General features: G+C 40.1%; 1 protein-coding gene across 9 annotated transcripts in view; it reads left to right on the top strand.

The window, feature by feature from the left end:
- The window catches only part of ZBTB40 (zinc finger and BTB domain containing 40), a 77873-nt gene that overhangs the window by 21169 nt on the left and 34009 nt on the right, over nt 1-22695 (top strand). For 6 of the 9 annotated variants that reach the window (XM_038002103.2, XM_038002150.2, XM_038002195.2 and 3 more), the window contains 3 exons: nt 5563-5659; nt 17466-18230; nt 18987-19120. In XM_038002103.2, coding sequence (XP_037858031.1) covers nt 17534-18230; nt 18987-19120 — 831 coding nt within the window. In that variant the 5' untranslated portion in view covers nt 5563-5659; nt 17466-17533. The remainder of the gene's footprint in view (nt 1-5562; nt 5660-17465; nt 18231-18986; nt 19121-22695) is intronic. The other 3 variants (XM_007980113.3, XM_007980115.3, XM_073007719.1) reach the window with 1 other exon arrangement.

Raw genomic sequence — 22695 nt, 5'->3', positions numbered from 1 at the left:
AGTTGACCACTTCCTAGATCAGGAGCAGTGTGTCCTGGCACAGGATCCTGTTAGGTCTAGTTACTTGGGCAGCAACTGGCCAAAGCCTGGGGCCCTAGAAGATAGGCTGCTGGAATGTGTTTCAAAAGAGTTCGGGTTGGTACCAGGAGGCCACGGCGCTATTTGCCTGAGGCCTGGTTGTTCGAATCCTCCGTGTCGTATAGATTTATTCCCAGAGCTACTTTGGACATTGTTTTTCTGTCTGGAGCCAAGGGCAGGTGCATAAGAGGAATTTGAGGGTGACTTGTGACTTTCTAGAGGTGAAGTGTTGCTTAAAACATAGTTGATAATAATTAGATGTGATTTGAGACTAGGCGTTGTTATATAGCACTTTACTACTCAGAGATGGTTCCTTGGACCAACAACAGCTGGGTCTCCTGGAGCGTGTTAAAAACCAAGAGTCTGAGGCCCCACTCAGAACTTCTGAATCAGAATCTTTTCATTAGCAAGATCTGCAGGTGATTCTTATGCACATTAAAGTGTGAGAAACTGTTCTAGTGGATAAAGGGCATGAGCTTTCGGGTCAGACTGACTGGATGAAAATTTCTGTTCCTCTACTGATTTGCTATATGTCCTTGGGTCTGTTACTTAACTTCACTATCAGGGGCTTATTTGTAAATTGGGTTTAACTGTCTTGCTGGCTTGTTAGTATTAAAGGAGGTGATATGGAGAAAGAGCTTACAAACGTAGTAAGGCACTTAAATATCAGTAGCTATTAGTGGTTATTTGATAAATAATATCCTAGTATTATTTAGTAGAATATGAAAAGAGAGTGCAGGATATCATTAGGGCTGACCCAGCCATGAGGTGTGAATTGGAGATTGAGAAAAACATGGTCTCCTGAGCGGATGGGGCAGTGGATGTGTTTGGCTCACTGACCAGTTGCCTCAGGATGAGACTGTAACTGCCGGTTTTAAGTAACCAAGTGTTGACAGCTATACTCTTAATGGCTTGTAAGCTCTTAGGAGGGAGAAATTATCTGCAAAAGTGGTAGCTAAGTCTTAGCATTCAGTGAGGCCTTTGCATTATAGAGGAAAGAACCATGTCTCCGGAATTGAAACCTGAGTTCAAGTATGGATTTTGCCATTTATTAGCTCTGTGGCCCTTAACAAGGCAGTTAACATCTCTGAGCCTTAGTCCTCATCTGTGAAATGAGGATAAGTGGGATTATGAGCTGTAAATCCCAGTGTATAAGCAAGTGTTATTAGCGTCATCCCTACTTGATATCTACAACAGAGCTCAGCCTCCCAAATCCACAAAGGTGAACTTTATGTCTGATTCACACCCTTTAGAATCTTCAGTGCTGGCATTCTTCAGAGCTGTTCTGGCTGCCTGGATTTCCCAATGACCAGAATAGCATGTACCTTAGGAAGGCATACAGGCCATTTGAGTATTGCTCCAAATCTTGGGGAATGGAACCGAAGCACACTAGCATTTGGGAAGGAGTCATGATGACAGTGAAAGCATTTGAAACAATGATAATACATGTGAGAGATACTGTCATGAACCCAGGAGTGTAAAATACAGAAATCTGCATCTCTTACACCCCACATTGTTGCCTTTCAGGCCCTCAATACAAGAGAACAGACCAAATGACAGCTGCTTTTGAACTTGAGAAATCTGGGTCTACTAAAAGCTACAGTCACCCTTTCCTAACCTTGCCAATCCTCCTTGTATTCTCAGAAATAATTGCTAGGGGTTCTCTTTTAACTTAACTGATTCCTTAGATACCTTACATTTTAAGTCATCTTTTTGTGTGTAGCAAACCCCCCATTTCTTGTTTCTGAATGTGTGATCTTTGCTCTAATTATGTTGAGAGTGCCTGTTATTTCACCTGGCTCTGGTTGTTTGTGAGCTACTAAGTAGCCATGAGGTTAAAACAGACTAGGATCAGAGAGCATCTCAGCCTCTCAGGACCTTAGTTTCTTCCTTTAAAAAGGAAGGAGATTGGACTGAGGTCATTTGGTCATGCGACAAGAGTACGTGATAGATAAAGTAATGAACTTCTGTTCGGTGAAAGCAATGAATAGGGCTCTCCAAGGTCCCTTTCAGCTTTCTGGTTCCAGCAGAGCCCAGGCCTCAAAATAGAAGTCAAGATTTTATTCAGAAGATAGGGATTACCAGTACCAACAGTAAGAAAAAAAAAAAAAACAGGTAAGCTTGCGTCAAGCTGGAACACCCAAAAAGATGTCTCAGACCATGGGGTAGGTCTGCCCATAGGAGGGTACAGAATTGTTAGGGGAGACAGAATCGAAGACTTTGATCAAGAGTTGGAATGACTTTTCTCTCTTGGATATTGAAATACGGAAATCCAGGGAGAGATGGGTCTAGCTTTTGCTTCATGAACTTCCAATTGTTTATTGGGAGACAATATATATAGGAAGCCTGTTACTCCTTCCTAGTGCAGTGTCTTTCCCTTATTAGTCCATTCTACCAGTCACTGGCAAAGCTCTGCTTTAATTGTGCTGTTCCTAGTTCAGTGTGCCTTTCTCAGAAAGCAGGCGTTTAAAGTTCCTCTGCCATTGTCTGGACTCATGCTCCATACTTCCTCTTACATGGGTGTTTTTGGAGACTTACTTCTGGCCAGCCCAGTGTCTGTAACAGTGATAGTAGTTACTTATCAGGTGCCTTTCCAAAGCCAGGTGCAGTGCCAGTTGCCTGCAAGCATATGTTATTTCCAGCATATGTGCCAAGTATGTCTCTTTAGGTCTGGGTTCGTGTTTCTTCCTTTGTCTGCAATTCTTTTTCTTTTCACCTTGTCTGTTGAAATTGAACCTTGAAATTACCAGCCCTAGTCCTTCCCTTGCCACTCACTGGGATCAATCTGTTTTTTTCTTCTCTCCTTTTCTTCCTTTCCCTCTTCTTGTCTCTTGCCGATTGAGTTAAGAGTTCTCTTTTCAGTCATTCCAGTGTTGGATTCAGTATTGGATTACCATCTCCCTGTGGACAAGGATCTTGTTTTACTTACCGTTCCTTTTGCTCCCACACAGCACCTAGCAAGGTACTGAGTAAATGGTGGGCAGTTGACCCACACATAGTTAGTTAATTATGTATGTTACCACTGACTGGTATGAGGACATGTGTGTATTGCTGGCTGAAGACTTACGGGAAAATTAGTACAATAAATTGGAGAATATCAGGTCCATTCCCTGAGGCACAGAAGAGAGCCCCTTACCCTCTAGTAGTGGCAGCAAAGGCTTTTGTCTTGTTAGGAAATTTGCCAGCAATTGTGGATTACAGAACATCCACTTTATTGATTTAAGCAATGTATATTGAGACTGTAAATATTTAGTATTATTTTCCTCCCTATTCATTAAAGGGATTCCATGTTTTGTACAAAGTATGACTTAGTTCTCACTTGTACTTTTTCTGGTTTTTCTCCTGTGTGTGACTGTTGTTTTCTTATAACTTAGAGGATCCTCAAACTTTCTTTTGAGACAGAGTCTTTCTCTGTCAGTCTGGTGTGCAATGGCATGATCTCAGCTCACTACAACCTCTGCCTCCCAGGTTCAAGTGATCCTCCCACCTCAGCCTCCCGAGGAACTGGGACTACAGTCACATGCCACCACACCTGGCTAGTTTTTTTGTGTTCTTTAGAGATGGGGTTTTGCTGTGTTGCCCAAGATCGTCTTAAACTCCTGGGCTCAAGTGATCTGCCCACCACAGCCTCCCAAAGTGCTGGGATTACAGGTGTGAGCCACCATGCCTAGCCCTCAAACTTTCAAATCCTTTTTGGAAGTAGACAGAATAAAAATTTAAATGAATAAATATTCTTTGTGCTCCTTTTAGAAAGCTGGCCTAATTTCTACTTTGTGTTGAATTCCCCTTTGTGTTTTGGGTCATTATGCGACACTTGGTTCAGCCAATTAAGTTTCGTCTTTCTAAGTATCTTTATTCTATATCAGTATAGTCTTTTCTTGAGGCTTTAATATTGTTCCTTTGAGGAACATTCATCTTTCTGGTACTCTTCTGTTGCTTAAACATTCTTCCCATGGGACCTTTGACAATTTTCTCGAGCCTAGCAATTGAGTAAGTACTTAATAACATAATTTAGGCTCCCTCTATATGTGAGTCTACAGGACTTCGAGATTCCAACATGCAGTGTTCCACTACTGCTTTCTTACCTCTGGAAAGCCTCCTTTCACCACATGACATCTAGTGCTATATTCTGTCTCTTCCATTTACTTCCTTGCGAAGAAAGTTAGGCAGAAACAGTAAAATATGTATTAGAGACTTTTACATTTCAGTTGTGAGATGAGCAAAATATAGTTTAGCCTCTATAGTGTATTTCCATAGCCCCCAAATCACTAGTGTATCCCTTATAATTATATATATTTATTTAGTAACAGAATTGTGTTCCTGAAAGTGGTATGTACAGATTCTATTTTAATTATTTATTTACAGATAAATACTTAAGCTATCAAGTCAGATGGCTAGTTTCAAAACTGTTGAATGAGGATGATTTCACAGCCTTTCTCAGTACCCAATAATAAGAGCTAACACATATAGTGCTTACTATATGCTAGGCACTGTTTTAAGTGTAAATACACCCACACGCTAATAAACAACATAGAGCTGGCTTTTAAGAAATACGGTCTTGGGAGGCCAAGGTGGGCGGATCACGAGGTCAAGAGATTGAGACCACCCTGGCCAACGTGGTAAAACCCCGTCTCTACTAAAGATACAAAAAATTACCTGGACATTGTGGCACAAGCTGTAGTCTCAAATACTTGGGAGACTGAGGCAGGAGGATTGCTTGAACCTGGGAAGCGGAGGTTGCAGTGAGCTGAGATCGTGCCACTGTGCTCCAGCCTGACAACAAAGCGAGATTCCGTCTAAAAAAAAAAAAAAAAGAAAAAGAATTATAATCAGAGGATCTCTGCCTTTTAACAAGAAACTTTAATATTTATTTATTGTAATGACTAATGTATTTGGACTTATTTATACCATCTTAATTAGCTTGCTTTCTTTTCTTTTTTTTTTTTTTTTTTGAAATGGAGTCTTACTCTGTTGCCCAGGCTGGAGTGCAGTGGCGTGATCTTGGCTCACTGCAACCTCCACAATTCTCCTGCCTTAGCCTCCCAAGTAGCTGGGACTACAGGTGCTTGCCACCACGCCCAACTAATTTTTATATTTTTAGTAGAGATGGGGTTTCACCATGTTGGCCAGGCTAGTCTCAAACTCCTGATCTCAAGTGATCCTCCCGCCTCAGCCTCCCAAAGTGCTGGGATTACAGGCATGAGCCACCACGCCCAGCCACCTTAATTTGTTTTCTGTTTACCGTACTTTTCTTGCCTTCTTTCTTCCCCTTTCCCACCTACTACTGGATTAATCACATTTTCTTTATTCTCTGTTATACCTCTTGTTTGTAAATATTCAGCTTCTATTCTCTTATATCCTTGTACATGAATGTACATAGTTTACTTAACAGAGGCTGAAGGTATTATTTTGTCGTCCTTGACTCTTAGAACACCCTAACTTTAGTCTCTCTCACTTTTTGTGTTGTTGATTTTTTAATTTCAGAGAGACAGTGGATTACAGTGTTTAACAGTACAGAACTCCGTGCCAGACTGCCCAGTTTTGAACCCCACTCTGCCACATACTAGCTGTGTGGCCCTGGGTAAGTTATGTAACCTCTCTGTGCCATAATTTTCTTACCTATAAAATGGAGATGATGAGTACCCACTTCATAGGGTTTTTGAAAGGATTAAATGAGCTAATGCACACAAAGCATTTAGAACAGTGCCTGGCATATAGTAAGCACTCAATATGTGGTAGCTACTATGATTGTAATTATTCTACTTTGTTTTTAATCTCCCCTTCCCATGCTCATTTTTAAAGTTGGTGCATTTTAGACATATTAACACATTAAGTAATTTTTAAATTGAGATATAATTAACGTACATTACAATAATCTTACGTGTTCTATTTGAAGAGTTTTGACAAATATCTACTCTTGTAACCATGACCCCAAATAAGATGTAGAATATTTCCATTCTCCCAGAAAGTTTCTTGGTGTCTCTTTACATTTAATTTTTTTCCTACTCACACCATGTCTGGAACTTACACTGTCTGATTTTTATCATGGTAGATTAGTTTTGCCTATATTTCTACTTTCTATAAATTGGATCATATAGTATGTAGTCTTTTGTTTCTGGCTTCTTTGACATAATATATTTTTAAAAATTTATCCATGTTCTTGCATGTATAATAGTTCAGTCTGCATTTTAAGACATTGCCAATCAGTTCTTCAAGTAGGTATACCACTTTACACTTCCACCAACAGTGTATGACAGTTCTGGTCATTCAACATTCTCACCAACATACGGTGTTACCAGTCTTTCTGATTTTAATTATTTTAGTGGAGATGATGTTTAATAATTCTTTTGCTTGTTGTTTTCTATTTTTTTCTTAACATATTTATCCCTTCTTTCTGGTTCAGTTTCCTTCTTATAATAATTCTTTCAGTGACAGTCTCTGAGTCTTTTATGTTTGTTTAAAAAGTTAGCCTGACTTGGTAGTTTACCATATAGATACTTGGTTGATTGGCTTGATTGGCATTTTCCGTAATATTTGAAAACTGTTGCTCCATTTCCTTTTTACATCTATTATTATTAATGAGAAGTCTGTATCAGCCTCGTTGTCATTCTTTTGTAAGTAATGTGTTTTCTCTTGGTTTGCTTAAATTTCTTTTTCTGTGTTGATATTTTGAAGCTTTTATTCTTAAAACTCATTCTTTAATTCTAGAAAATTCCTAGCCATGTCTTCAAATTGCTTCTCCCACGTGTTCTCCAGCGTCTCCAGCTGGAACACCTATTAGATGCATGTTTGGCTCTCTCATTTATCTTCTATGTCCTTTAACCTCTTTTTCATATTTTCTTTTTAACTACTACCTTCTAATCAGTTTTCTCAGACTTTTCTTCCTAATCATACATTTTTTCTTTCTTCTTCTTCTTTTTTTTTTTTTTGAGATAGAGTCTTACTCTGATGCCCAGGCTGGAGTACAGTGGTGCGGTTTCGGCTCACTGCAAGCTCTGCCTCCCGGATTCATGCAGTTCTCCTGCCTCAGCCTCCTAAGTAGCTGGGACTACAGGCACCTGCCACCACGCCTGGCCAATTTTTTTTTTTTTTTTTTTTTTTTTTTTTGAGACGTAGTCTTGCTCTGTCACCAAGGCTGGAGTACAGTGGCGCGATCTCGGCTCACTGCAAGCTCCACCTCCTAGGTTCACGCCATTCTCCTGCCTCAGCCTCCTGAGTAGCTGGGACTACAGGCACCCATCACCACGCCCGGCTAATTTTTTGTATTTTTAGTAGAGACAGGGTTTCACCGTGTTAGCCAGGATGGTCTGGATTTCCTGACCTTGTGATCCGCCCGCCTCGGCCTCCCAAAGTGCTGGGATTACAGGTGTGAGCCACTGCTCCCGGCCCAATTTTTTGTATTTTTAGTGGAGACGGGGTTTCACCGTGTTAGCCAGGATGGTCTCGATCTCCTGACCTCGTGATCCGCCTACTGTGGCCTCCCAAAGTGCTGGAATTACAGACGTGAGCCACCGTACCTGGCTTAATCACACATTTTTTCTTTAGCTCTGTCTAATCTATTAATCCACTGATGGATTTCAGTGACTTAATTTTGAGGTCCTATAAGTTCTTTTCTTTATTTTTGAGATGGAGTCTCACTCTGTTGCTGCCAAGGCTGGAGTACAGTAGCACCGTGTTGACTCACTGCAACCTCCATCTCCTGGGTTCAAGCAATTCTCCTGCCTCAGCCTCCTGAGTAGCTGGGATTACAGGCCCCCACCACCACGCCGGCTAGTTTTTATATTTTTAGTAGAGATGGGGTTTTACCATGTTGGCTAGGCTGATCTCAAACTCCTGAGCTCAGGTGATCCACCTGCCTTGGCCTCCCAAAGTGCTGGGATTACCCAGCCAGGAATTTCTTATATATTCTGGATATCAATTCCTCATTGCCTTTAAACTTTGCAAATATCTGCCATTTCTGTCATTTGTCCATCTGTCTCTAGTATCCTTTGACAGAAACCTTTAATACCTATACAGTCAAATTTATTCTCTTTTTTAAGCTTTTGGGGAATTGTTTCAGAAGTCTTTGCCTTACCTGTTTCAAAGGTCCCCTCTGACGTTTTCTACTGTTAGCTTTTATAGATTTACTTTTCACGTCCAGGTCTTCCTCATGTGGTTTGTAATTGTGAGCTTCTTTTCTGTGTGTGTGTGTGTGTGTGTGTGTGTGTGTGTGTGTGTGTTTTTTTTTTTTTTTTTTTTTTTTATTTGAGACATAGTCTCACTCTGTCACTCAGGCTGGAGTGCAGTGGTGCGATCTCGGCTCACTGACCTCCGCCTCCCGGATTCACACCATTCTCCTGCCTCAGCCTCCCGAGTAGCTGGGACTATGGGCGCCTGCCACTACGCCCAGCTAATTTTTTTGTTTTTTGTTTTTTTTAGTAGAGACAGGGTTTCATCATGTTAGCCAGGATGATCTCGATCTCCTGACCTCGTGATCCGCCCGCCTCGGCCTCCCAAAGTGTTGGGGTTACAGGTGTGAGCCACCGCGCCTGGCCCTTTTCTGTGTTTTTCTTTTTCTCTATGTGAGTCCCTTTGTTTTTTTCTGCTGCATGCTAGAGACCAGTTTTTATGTTAATTTCCTGACTTGAGGTTCCTGTATGATACAGAGTATAAATTTGGATGCTATACCTCTGTGTGGCATAGATGTGCATTTTACCTTTTCTCCTGCTGAAGGCCTAGATAATAAGCAACTCTTATTGTTGTTTCCCTGAGCCAGTGACCAGATTTTTCAGACCGCATATCAAGGAAGGATCGAAGTTTGAGGCTCTGGGCTTTATTCAAGGGTCTCAGTGCTAACTCCCCACCTTCTACCTGCCTGAAGCTACATTTGCAGTCTTCATGTGAGCATTAATGCTTCCTCCTTCCAGCTTAGGGCCTATACAGGAGTTTGAAACCCCTGTGGGCCACCATGGTCTCAATTCCCACTTACTGTTCTAGCTTTGATTTTGATATTTCTTTCATTTCAGGTACCTAGGGATTTCTTTTCTTTAATTTTGTTTCAAGCCTATGTATTTTAAAAGCATTTTTTATGTTTTATCCAGCATTTCTGTGTGTTTGTAGTGGGAGAAAAAGATCCATTTACTTCAGCTCAGTGTGCCATTTTGCCAAAAGTCTGTTTTTTAATTACTATTGCATTAATCTCAGTAAATTTTCAATTTTCGACATTGCCAACTTGGATTCATTATGTAGCCATTGACCACCCTTGAATGTTTTAGGCCTTAACGATTCCCATTTTCATTTTATTGCTCAAGCTTATAACCATCTTTTTAGTATCTATATATTGGTAGGCCAGATAATTAGGTTCAGTTGGCTTTTTAACCTTGCCCAGTTGCTCATTCTGCTGAAGTTTTTCTTTTTTTCTTCTTATTAAGTTGTTCACAAAAACATTAAATAGCTCTGACCACATAATGCTCAAAATATCTCCCTCTGCATCTTGGGCGAATCTTCTTCTTGTTTAATCTGATGTGGGGACCCTCCCCAGAAACTTAAAAGCAACCTTTAAGTTTGAGTCTACCGAAAATATAATCCCAGTCACTTGTTTCTTACTAATAAGAATGTTTAAAAATCTAATGTATGTCCAGGTTGGTCTTTTGGTTTACTGTAATCCATAAGACTTATGTCTTGTTTTACAAAAAAAAAAAAAAAATCACATTACATTGGTATAATTTGTTGCTTAGAAAAACCTCATCAGTGCCTGTTTATGGTCTTTTGTTATTTGCAAATTGAGTTCTTGTTCAGATTTTTCTCAAATATTAAATTAATTTAAAATTTAAAAAAAGTTTTCCTAGTTTTAAATCTTATGGAATTTCCCCCCCTCTTTCCATAAAACACCAACAGATAAAAATTCCAGTTCCCCTACTCGAGCTACTTCTTTTAGAGAAAGGCACTTACCTCCTAGGACTGTTTCTTCATTTGTTTAAAAATATATGTGGATTTTTATAATATAGATTAAAACAGACTGTATTCAAAAAGTAGGGGTAGACATTCTTAAAGATTTTCTTTGAGCAAGCTGAAAAAAATCATATGAATTCATGAATGCCCAACAATATTAGGTACATGGTGTAGAAGGGGCTGGGGTAGTTAGAACTGAAACACTGATACTTATTTTGGCAAATCTTTATTTTAATTAATAAACTATTTTTTAGGGCAGTTTGAGGTACATGCAGAATTAAGCAGAAATTACAGAGGGTTTGCAGATCTCTCCCCACTCCCATTCCCCACACATGCACAACCTCTCCCACCATCCACGTCTCACACTGTAGTGGTACATTTCTTATAACTGATGAACCTACATTGACACATCATTCTTACCCTGAGTCCATAGTTTACATTAGGGTTCACCGTTGGTGTTGTGCATTCTGTGGGTTTTGACAAATGTATAATGACCTATATTTGCCATTGTAGATTCATGAAGAATAATTTCACTGCCCTAAAAATCCTCTATGCTTTGCTTTTTCATCCCTCCCTCTCCTCTGACCCCTGGCAATCACTGGTCGTTTTTACTATCTATCTATTTACCTTTTCCAGAACGTCATATATTTAGAATTATAAAGTATGTAGCATTTTCAGATTGACTTCTTTCACTTAGAAATATGCATTTAAGTTTGCTCCCTGTCTTTTCATGAATTTATATCTCATATCTTTTTAGCACTGAATAATAGTCCATTGTTTGGATGTACCGCAGTTTATTCATTGTATCTACTTCTTGGTTGCTTCCAAATTTTGGCAATTATGAATAAAGCTGCTTTATAAGCATCGTGTGCAGGCTTTTGTGTGGCCATAAGTCTTCTACCCCTTTGGGTAATTACCAAGGAATGTGATTACTGGATCATGTGGCAAGAGTATGTTTAATTTTGTAAGAAACTGTTAATCTGTAGAATGTCTGTACTATTTTGCATTCCCACCAGCATTGAATGAAAGTTCCTGTTTCTCTACGTCCTCGTCAGCATTTGCTATTGCCAGTGTTTTGGATTTTGGTCATTCTGATAGGTGTGTGATGGTATCTTGTTGTTTTAATTTGCAGTTCTCTAAAGACATTCCATGTACAACATCTTTTCATATGCTTATTTGTCATCTGCATATCTTTGTTGATGAGGTGTCTGTTCAGGTCTTTTGCTATTTTTTAATTGGGTTGTTTATTTTCTTACTGTTGAGTTTTGAGAGTTCTTTATCTGATGTGTCTTTTGCAAATATTTTCTCCCAGTCTGTGGCTTGTCTTTTCATTTTCTTGACATTGTCTTTAATGGAGCAAAATTTGTTTCTGTCATGGATTGTGCCTTCGGTGTTGTATCTAAAAAGACTGCCATAACCAAAGTCAACTAAGTTTTCTCCGATGTTAACTTCTAGGAATTATAGTTTTGTATTTTACATCTAGGTCTCTGATGTATTTTAAGTTAATTTTTGTGAAGGGTGTGAGGTCTATGTCTAGATTCATTTTTTTTTTTTTTTTTTGTATGTGAATGTCCAGCTGGTTCCAGCATCACTTGTTGAAAAGATATTCTTTGCTTCATTTTAGTGCCTTTGCTCCTTTGTCAAAGATGAATTGACTGTATTTGTGTGGGGTCTGTTTCTGGGCTTTCTGTTCTGTTTCACTGATCTACTTGTCTATTCTTTCACGAATACCACATTGTCTTGATTATTGTAGCTTTAAAATAGTAAATATTGAAGTCAGTGTCAGTCCTCCAACTTCAGTCTTCTCCTTCAATATTGAGTTAGCTATTTTGGTCATGGGGAAGATCTGAGTCTCTGAAAATATTGAATATTTCTATCTAATAACATGGGATATCTCTCCATTTTTTAAGTTCTTTGATATCTTTCATCAGAGTTTTGTTATTTTCTTCATATAGATCTTGTACATATTTTGTTAGATTTATACGTAAGTATTTGCCTTTTTAGGGTGCTAGTGTAAATGGTAAAGTTTTTAATTTCAAATTCTACCTTACTGCTGGTATATAGGAAAACAGTTAACTTTTGTATATTAACCTTATGTCTCACAACTTTGCTATAATCTCTCGTTAGCTCCAGGAAGCTTTTTGTCATTTCTCTCTAATTTTCTGTAAAGACAATCATGTAGTCTGCAAAGACAGTTTTAACTTCCTTCCCAATAAAAGGTATACCTTTTATTTCCTTTTCTTGTCTTGTTGCATTAGCTAGGACTTCCAGTACAGTGTTTAAGATCAGTGGTGAACTGGGATATCCCAGCCTCGTTTATAATCCCAGTGGGAAGACTTTGAGTTTCTCACCATTATGAATGATGTCAACTGTAGGTTTTTTGTAGATGTTCTTTATGAAGTTGGGGAAGTTCCCCTCTATTTCTGGTTTGTTAGAGTTTTTATCATGAATGGGCATTGGATTTCTGCCAGATGCTTTTTCTGCATCTTTCTGTTGACATATTCACATGATTTTTCTTCTTTAGCCTGTTGATGTGATGGATTACATTAATTGATTTTGAATGTTGAACCAGCCTTGCATACCTGTGAGAAATCCCATTTGGCCATGATGTATAATTCTCTTTAGGCATTGTTAGAGTCAAGTTGCTAATATTTTGTTGAGGATTTTTGCGTCTGTCTTCACAAGAGATACTGGTCTGTGGTTTTCTTTTCTTGTAATATCTCTGTGTGGTTTTGGTAGAAGGTTAATGTTGGCCTCAAAGAATGAGTTGGGAAGTATTCTCTCTGCTTCTGTCTTCTGGAAGAGTTTGTAGAGAATTGGTATAATTTTCTTAAATATTGGGTGGAACTCATTAGTGAACACATCTGGGCCTGTTGCTTCCACTTTGGGGAGGTTATTATTGATTCACCTTCTTTAATAGATACAGTCCTGTTCGGATAGTCTATTGCTGTGTGTGTGTTTTTTGACAGATTGCATCATGCAAGGAATTGAATCATTTTATTTAGTTTATATTTGTGGACATTCATAAATTACCTTATATTTTTAATGTATATGGGTTATACAGTGATACTGATATTAATACATTGTATTTTGTTTTTCTTTGTTACCATGGCCACCTTTGATTTTCTGACATTTGAAAACTATATGCCTAGGCTTAATGTCCTCTGAGTTTCCTGGATCTGTGATGTCGTGTCTGACATTAATTTGGGGAAATTCTCAGTCATTATTGCATCAAATATTGCTGCTTTTCTCTCTTCCCCTTCTGGTGTCCCCATTTGGCATTAGTTATTTCTTTTCTAGTCTTCCCACTGTTAGATATTCTGTTCTGTTTTTTTCTTCTTTTTTTACTTTGCTCTTTAGTTTTGGATTGTTACATCTTCAAGCTAAGAGATTCTTTTCTCAGTCGTGTTCAGTCTACTAATGAGCTCATCAAAGGCAGTCTTCATTTCTGTTATGGTGTTTTTTATCTCTAGCGTTTCTTTTTGATTATTTCTTAGAATTTCCATTTCTCTGTTACATTATCCATCTATTCTTACATGTTTTGTACTTTTTCCATTAAAGCCCCTGGATATGTAATCATAGTCTTAAAAAAAAACAAAACAGAACAGAACAAAAAAACCTGATGTGCTAATTCGGATATTCTTGCCATATCTGAGTGGTTTTGAAGTTTGCTCTGTCTCTCCAAACTGTTTTTTGGTTTTGTTTATTTGTTTGCCTTTTAGTATGCCTTGTAATTTTTTATTGAAAGGTGGACATGATGTACTGCATAAAAGGAACCACTGTAGCTAGGCCTTTATTGTTGTGGTAGTAGGGTGTAGGGGAGGAGAAGTTTTCTCTAGTCCTGGGATTCTCACTCTTTTGGTGAGCTTGTGCCCCTGGGCTGTGAACTTCTCAAGTACTCTCAGGCTTTTGTGCTCCTTAGATGGTACAGGATGGCTGGAGGGAGCTGGAGTTCGATATCTGTTTTTCTCCAGGTAGGTTAGACTCTGAGAAAACTGTAGCCAGTTAGGCTCTTGTAAAATGCTTTTCTTGAAGGCGGGCCTTGTTAAAAACAGAGTACTCTGGCAGATTTCAAAATGGCTCCTTTTCCCTCTCCCGCTGCTGGAAGCAAGAGGGAATTTTTCTTCAGTATTCATTGTGAGGACTTGTTAGAGCTCTAGGAGGTAAAGCTCACAGAAGTGTTGGGGGCCCCCCATGACTGAGTCCCCCCAGAATTTTTAACTCTCAGAGTTGTGCACACTGAGCCTCCAGCGATTCATCGATTGCAGTTCAGGTTTTCTTAAACTGGCACTTGTTCCTACAAAGGCTTTTGTTCATACGTTGTTTTTGTTTTGTTTTGTGTTTTGAGACAGTCTCCCTCTTTTGCCCAGGCTGGAGTGCAGTAGTGTGATCTGGGCTCACTGCAGCTTCTGCCTTCTAGGTTCAAGTGATTCTTCTGCCTCAGCCTTCTGAGTAGCTGGGATTCCAGGTGCCCGCCACCATGCCTAGCTAATTTGTGCATTTTTAGTAGAGACGAGGTTTTGCCATGTTGGCCAGGCTGGTCTCCAACTCCTGGCCTCAAGTGATCCACCCGGCACAGCCTCCCAAAGTGTGGGGATTACAAGCATGAGCCGCTGCGCCTGGCTTGTGTTTTTTGTTCATTAAGTTGTGATTCTCTGTGTCTACCTGTCTCTAATTTTAGGGACAATGATTTGCCCTGTGACCTTTCTTTGATTAATTAAAGAAGGTTGTTGGTTTTTCAGTTTGTTCAGCTTTGTTTGCTTTTAGGACATGGTGACTTCTAAGCTCCTGACATGCCAGAATGGAAACTGGAACTCTGAAATATTTTTATTTATGTTTTTATCTGTCAATTTCAGTGTCAGTAAATGTAGAAATGGTGGGGTGGAAAGAGAATCATCCATAATCCTCTAACAAAAGCAATTGCTGGTTTTTTGACATATGTCTTTCTGCCCTTTTCTTAGTCTACTTGTTTCTTTATACAAGTGAGATTATATAATTTCCTCAAAGATCCACAAAGATAAGATCCTCAAACCCAGAACTGAACTACATGTCTCTCCCCCTAAACTGTCTGTTCTTGTATTATCAGGATCATCTTATCATCCACCCACTCACCAAGCCAGGAACCTGGGAATTGTTTCTCTCCATCCTTCACATTATTCAGCCCCTAAGTCATGACAGCTATACTTTCGCAATGTGTTTTGGCTCTCTGCTATTACCAGTTCTCCTGCTTGAAGCCCTCATTGATTTTCTCCTGATCTCCTGCAATAATAGAGCCCGTGTCCAGCATTATCCCCCTCAAATTCTGTACACATGTTACTTAAGTGGTATATTTAAAATGCATATCTGACCACATGACTTTGCTGCTTAAAGCCTTTCAAACACCTCAATGGCTGTCCATTGCTTTTAGGATAAAATCCAAGCTCGTAATCATGGCCTATATATCCCTCTGTGGCCAACACCCCTGCCTGCCTCTCCAGATTCATCTCTTAACACTCCTATTCCCTGCTTTATGTTCCAGTAATAATCTCAGCTCCTAATCCTCCTGCCTGCCACTACGGGATGTTTTCTTATCTGTGTGCCTCATGCAGGCATCCCTGCCAGGATTGCCTTTTCCTCCCATTCTTTTTACCTCATCTGTGTGTCCGTATCTTTTAATACACAGGTCAGCTGTTATTCCCTCAAAGCTTTACTCTAACTCCTGTACTCCCCTATCCCCCAAACTGTGTTTCTGTGTACAAATCCATCATTATGTTTCCTTTTAGTTATTTATTCATTCTACCAACTTATCAACAGTATTTGTGTTAAGCAGAATTTTAAGCATTGGGATACAGCAGATGATAAAATTAAGTTCCTACCCTAATGGAGCTTATATTCTAGTGAAGGACGATAGATAATAACAAATAAAAATATAGTATGTCAGTAGGCGATAAGTGCTATGATGAAAAACAAAGCAGACGAAGGAGCGGGATGTTCTGAGGTTGGAGGGGAGGTTGCTTGTTGAAAAAACATGGTCAGGGAAGAAGGCCTTACTGCTAACATGGCCTCTGAGCAAAGGGTTGGTAGAAATAAACCAGCCAGCCATGCACAGATATACTAAGCATGCTCGGCCCTGAGGCAGAGAACGTAGAGCATGCTTAGTATATTCCCAGGTCAGCAAGGAAGGCGGAGTTGTCAGAGCAGAACGGGTGAGGGGGAGAGTGAGTGGTAGAAGATGAGGTTAGGAGCCGATGACAGCCAGATTATGATTAAAGGCTTGCTAGGCCATTGTAAGAACTTTGACTTTTACTCCAAGACTGGAAGCCATTTAAGACTTTTTGTGCAAAGAAGCAGCAAGATCTGGCTGTGTGTTGAGTAGGTTGCTCTGCCTACTGGGTCGAAGATAGGATGAGGTAGGTAGCAGTAGGGGAGGATGGAGGCTAATTAGGAGGTTGCTGCAGTAATCTAGGTAAGAGATGATGGCAGCTTGGACTGACTAGAGAGGAGCCAGTGAAGGAAATTAGCGGTTGGAGTTTGGATATGTTTTGAAGGTAGAGCCAACAGGATTTATAAAGGATTGGATATAGCATATGAGAAAAAGCAGAAGTCAAGGATGACTTGGTTTTAGTCTGAAGAACGAGGAGGACAGAATTGCTGTGAGGTGGGAAAGTGGCAGGAGAGTTTTGGATATGTTACATTTCAGAAACCAGGTTCCAATTGGAGATGTTGAGTAGGTAGTTGGAGGTCTACATCAGGAGTTCAGAGGAACAGTCTGAGCCAGAGACATAAATCTGAAAGCTGTCAGCATTTAGATGACATTTCAAAGCTATGGAATCAGAAGAGAGGGAAGGTAAGAGGTGGCATGACTGGGTCCTCGAGCACTCCAAGCTTTAAAGGCTGCACTGACACAGAGGACCCAACCAAGGAGTCTGGGAAGGCATGGCTAGTGAGTGAGAAGGAGAACCAAGTGAAAAATATGTTTTCAGAGGAAGAGAATGATGACCTCTGTCCATTGTTAGGGCTAGACTGAATAAGCCAAGGACATTGTATTATAAGTCTCCATCTACATATTTATCTCCTCTAGGTGGCTGAGAGCTCTTTGGGAGCAGGAATGGTAGTGTAGTTAGAGCTTTGAAGTCAGTGAGATGGCTGTTTTTCCTTAGGGTGATTCTCTGGGTCCTTCAAAGCTCCAATCTCATCTGTAAAATGGGGAGGAAATAATATCTTTTCCACTGAGTCATTGTGAGAATCAAATGAGATCGTCCATACAAAGAATTATGCGCAGTCTCTTTCATAAGTTTAAACACATAATGATCATTATTGATTTAGTATACCTGGCATACTGTCCATCCCTATTAAGCAACATTTGTTGAATGAATGAGTGAAATGCCTTTCTGTTCATTTAGCATTTCATTCAAGGCCTTTCTTTCTCTATGGTTTTTTGAAGTTTTAACCTGGTATTTTGTGGGTATTTTCTCTAGGGCCTGTCCCCTCGAAGCCGACTCTAGGAGAGGAGAGGAAGAGGAGTTCTTGGGGCAGAGTTGATGCAATGGAGCTCCCCAACTACAGCCGGCAGCTGCTGCAGCAGCTCTACACTCTGTGCAAGGAGCAGCAGTTCTGTGATTGCACCATCTCCATTGGTACCATTTACTTCAGGGCTCACAAGCTTGTCCTGGCTGCTGCCAGCCTCCTGTTCAAAACCCTGCTGGATAACACAGATACCATCTCCATCGATGCATCTGTGGTGAGCCCTGAGGAGTTTGCGCTCTTGTTGGAAATGATGTACACGGGCAAACTACCTGTGGGCAAGCACAACTTCTCCAAAATCATCTCCTTAGCAGACAGTCTACAGATGTTTGATGTGGCTGTTAGCTGCAAAAATCTTCTGACCAGCCTTGTAAACTGCTCTGTTCAGGGTCAGGTGGTAAGGGATGTCTCTGCGCCATCCTCAGAGACATCCAGAAAGGAACCAGAGAAGCCTCAAGTAGAAATCCTTTCATCCGAAGGTGCTGGAGAGCCTCATTCTTCCCCAGAGCTCTCTGCCGCTCCAGGGGGCCCTGTGAAAGCTGAGACTGAGGAAGCAGTCCTTGCAGTTTCACAAGAGATGGGTGTGAATTCTCCCACGGCCCAGGAGAGCCGGAGCAATGCAGAAACCCCAGTGGAGACTCCTAACACAGCTGAAGGTTGTTCCCCCTCCCCTGTTGTGCAAACCTTTAGTGAGGCAAAGGAGACAAGCACAGAACCAGGTAACAGTCATTGTCTTATAGTCCATCCTTCTGTTTTTAATGATCTTTATCAGTTTTAATGTTTCATTAATAAATTTATCAGAGACCACTGTTAGGTAGAAAACCAATATTCAGTGCAATACCATTCTGGGCCATTCTTCTTTTAAAAGTGTCTGTGTTTTTGAACATTGAAAGTCCAAACATGAACTACAGAGCAGAAAAGCAGTATTGGAATAATGATGTACCATTTCAATAATTATCTGCTTTTTTTATTTTGTTTTGTTTTCTCTTGAGACGGTGTCTTGCTCTGTTGCCCAGGCTGAAGTGCAGTGACGTGATCTCAGCTCACTGCAACCTCCGCCTCCCAGGTTCAAGCGATTTTCCTGCTTCATCCTCCCAAGTAGCTAGGATTACAGGCATGCACCACCACGCCTAGCTAATTTTTTGTATTTTTAGTAGAGATGGGATTTCACCATGTTGGCCAGGCTGGTCTCAAACTCCTGACCTCGTGATCCACCCGCCTCAGCCTCCCAAAGTGCTAGGATTATAGGCATGAGCCACCACGCCCTGCTGATTATCTGCTATTTTAATCAGGCTGAGGCCAGCACAGAGGAGGAAGCTGTGAGAGATACTGTTGTCTGTTATTCATAACTAATGTGCTAGATAGAGATCAGTTAGGTGCAGTATATGACCTGAAGATGCTCAGACAGCTGAAACTTGTAAAAATTTATTTCAAGTAGTGAATTTCTGATTTGTTTTATTTTGTTCCACATTTAGCATGTGAAAGGAAACATTACCAGCTGAATTTTCTTCTAGAAAATGAAGGTGTCTTCTCAGATGCACTCATGGTTACCCAGGATGTTTTTAAAAAACTAGAAGTGTGTTCAGAAATTAAAGGTCCACAGAAGGAGGTAGGTACCTCTGACTTTTGTACTTGTTTGCTAGTTTAGTGTTCTCAGGATAACTTACTAACTTTCCATATGGAGTGGAAATAGCCCAGGGTTTCAATGTTTTGAAACTTTAATTTTTAAAAATTTATTCCCTGAAGGGCAGTCTCGCAAAAGTACTCAGGCAAGATACTTTCAAAATGAAGTTACATTTTGATCACCAGGAGAATCCTAGCTTCTAACCAGTTTTGATCCAGGATACTTAACTGATCATACCATTTCCTCCTGATTAATCACAGATAAATTTAAGAAAGTAGCCATATATAACCCCAAACCTGAGACTTAAACAATTCAAATTAAAACAAAACAACAGATACTCAAAATATGGACAAAAAGGACTTTATATATATGAATTATTGGTAAAATACATCCAATATTTAGGAATAACTGGCCATTTTCAGACATAAAAACAGTAATGGTAAACATTTATTGAACGCTTCCTGTATTAAGCTTGGCATATGTGTTATCACATTTAATTTTCACAAAAATCATCAGTGTTGGTATTATTGTTAAGTCCTGTTTTATACATGAGAAAACTGTCTCAAAGAGGTGGTGTAATTTGGAGAAGGTCACAGAGCTCATATGACCCTGAGCCAGAATTGAAACCTCAGCATTCTGACTTTAGAGCTGCTCCCTTACACACTGAGTTATACTGCCTCCCAACAGGGTAAAAGTGATGCATATATGTATAAGTGTTTAGGAATCACCTGACAGAAAACTGCCAAATGGCTATCATGCTTTCTTAGCTGACCTCTTTTTTAAGTAACTCAGTTGAGACGCTTTCCCACCTGTGTGATCTCTCAATACTTGATTCTTCACACCTGACCCTGCAGGATTCGGCTCCACAACCAATTTAGAATTCCATTTATTTCCCTTTTCTCCCAGCCCTGCTTCCCCATTCTGAGAGGCCGCTGGCAGAGCAAGAGGCCACTGTCCCAGCAGGCTTGCTCCTCTGATTGGTAGGGGGTAGTGTGGGTCGGTCCTCCCGTGTTGCTGTAGGCAATTTTGTATTAATCCAAGTAATACATGCCTTCTAATAATTAAATGTTTTCCTGATTCATAGCAAGTTACTTTTTTAAAAAACAAATTCAAGGTCTAGTATTTATTTTAGCTGTGTTAATTGACAGTTGGCTATACATTGTTTTCTTGGGAGACAAGCTAGTTACAAGGCTGGGCTAACCCTGATGACTCTCTTTGGGAGGTTTCAAGTCATAAATCCTTGGTACTCTTTGTACTGATTATGCTGAAGGACATTATGGTTTTATATTTTTGCACTTGCATGTTCTCTTAACTGTTCAATCCATCATTTTTTGTCATTAGTTTGTTACCTTGATAGCTTCTAGACACACCTCTTCATTTTCTCTTAAGGCTTCCTCTCCACTTAACTTTGGCTACAGAGGAGTAACGTTATTCCTTAGATCAGCAATACTCAAGTTATTAGTGTCACCTTTATACTTAGGTGAACTGTGTCTTATGCATTTTTTTTTAACATTGGTACCTAAAAGTATGTGGCATATAACAGGTGGTCAAGAAATGTCTGTTATACATGCATTCGTTCAACATTTCTTTCTTTTTTTCCATTTCTTGTTCTAATTTTTTGATGGCAATATCATTAATGGTCCTTTAAATGAACACTGATTTGCTATTCGTGATCATTATAGGCTTATATTATTTCTTCCTCAGTTTTAGAGGTCAGAGTAGGAGCTCTGCAAATCACTTGGTGGCTGTTTTTAAAGCCCATTCTGTTAAGTCCGTAATAAATCTTTGAACTTCAGAAAGAAAAAGGGAACAGATACTTTAAGAACATAAGATTAAACAGAGTTAGGGAGATGCTGCTTTGTACTTGGGCCTCTACTTCTGTCTCTCTCTCTCATAGTTTGTTTCAGACAGCCTTATTGAGCTATGACTGGCATGCAGTAACCTGTACATAGGTATACTGTACAGTGTGATTAGTTTTGGTATATGCCCTGAAACCATCACCACAGTCAAGATGGTAAACATCTCCATCACCCCCAAAAGTTTCTTCGTGTCCATGTGTACTCTCTCTCTCCTGCCCCTTCCACTTACCCACATCCCAGGTAACTGCTGGTCTGCTTTTGGTCACTGTACATAAGTTTGTATTTTCTAGAGTATTGTATAAATAGAATCATATGGTATGTATTTTTTGTCTGACTTTCATTCAGCGTAAGTATCTTGAGATTCATCCATGGTTTTTTTTTTTTTTCCCCCTTTTTCCTTTTTCTGTGAACTCTACAGAGATACACCCCTACTGTTGTGTGTTCATTCCTTCTTATTGCTGAGTCATGTGCATTGTGTGGATATACAATTCATTTATCCAGCTCTACTATTTACTAGCATTGTGACTTTAGGCAGCTTCATCTTTATAAGCCTCAGTGTCCTTGTTTGTAAAATGGGGATACTATCGCCTACATCATGGGGTCCTTGTGAATTATGATTATTTAAATAAAGTTCATAGTAAAATGCCAGACACTCGGTAGGAGATCAATAGGGAACAACTGCTATTGTTTGTTTATACATTAACTCAGTAGTTTAGACCTAATAGACCTTGAAACCCCCTTTTCACTGAATGCCTTATAATATCCTGGTGCCATGGCCGTTTACTCTGACACATGAGATGGTTTGCTGTTACTGTTTTTTTTTTTTTTTTTTTTGAGACGGAGTCTCGCTCTGTCACCCAGGCTGGAGTGCAGTGGCGCGATCTCAGCTCACTGCAAGCTCCACCTCCCGGGTTTACGCCATTCTCCTGCCTCAGCCTCCCAAGTAGCTGGGACTACAGGCGCCGCCACCTCGCCCGGCTAGTTTTTTGTATTTTTGTAGAGACGGGGTTTCACTGTGTTAGCCAGGATGGTCTCAATCTCCTGACCTCGTGATCCGCCCGTCTCGGCCTCCCAAAGTGCTGGGATTACAGGCTTGAGCCACCGCACCCGGCCGGTTTGCTGTTACTTTAAGCTTAATTTGTAAGGCATGCTTTCAGATAGGTACCACCATCCACTTGGAAGTAGCTTCTTAAACTTCAAGGGCAGTGTCTGGTCTGAAGCAATCACTTTCTAGAACAGTCTGTAGAGGAAGTAGCTTCCTGTACTGTAGGGGTAGTGTCTAGAATGAAGTAATCAGTCTAGCAATGTATAGAAAAATCATCTCAGGTGCTTGTTACAAAGCACCTCCAGAACTCATTTCCATAGTGTCTGATTCTTAGGTTGTGGTAGAACTTGGGAATCTACATCTTTAACAGGCTCCCCATGGGTTGCTGTTTTGGAACCTGTAGACTACATTTTGAGAAGCATAGCTGGAGAAGTGAATGGCTTGCAAAACTCTTAGTGTGTGATGGCAGATGTCATAATGTCTGTGCTGGCACCTTTCAGTGGTATGAGAGGCCACCGAATACCCATTTTCCTCATTTGCTTACCCTTTGATTTAGCAGATGTTTACTGAGCAACTGATATGTGCCAGACTGAGCCACTTGCTAGGCAGAGAAACTTCAATAAGACTTGATCCCTGTCCTTAAAGAGTATCTTGAC

The sequence above is a fragment of the Chlorocebus sabaeus genome, chromosome 20 (genome assembly GCF_047675955.1).
Source record: "Chlorocebus sabaeus isolate Y175 chromosome 20, mChlSab1.0.hap1, whole genome shotgun sequence".
Lineage (NCBI taxonomy): Eukaryota > Metazoa > Chordata > Mammalia > Primates > Cercopithecidae > Chlorocebus > Chlorocebus sabaeus.
This window is presented reverse-complemented; position numbering and strand designations above follow the sequence as displayed.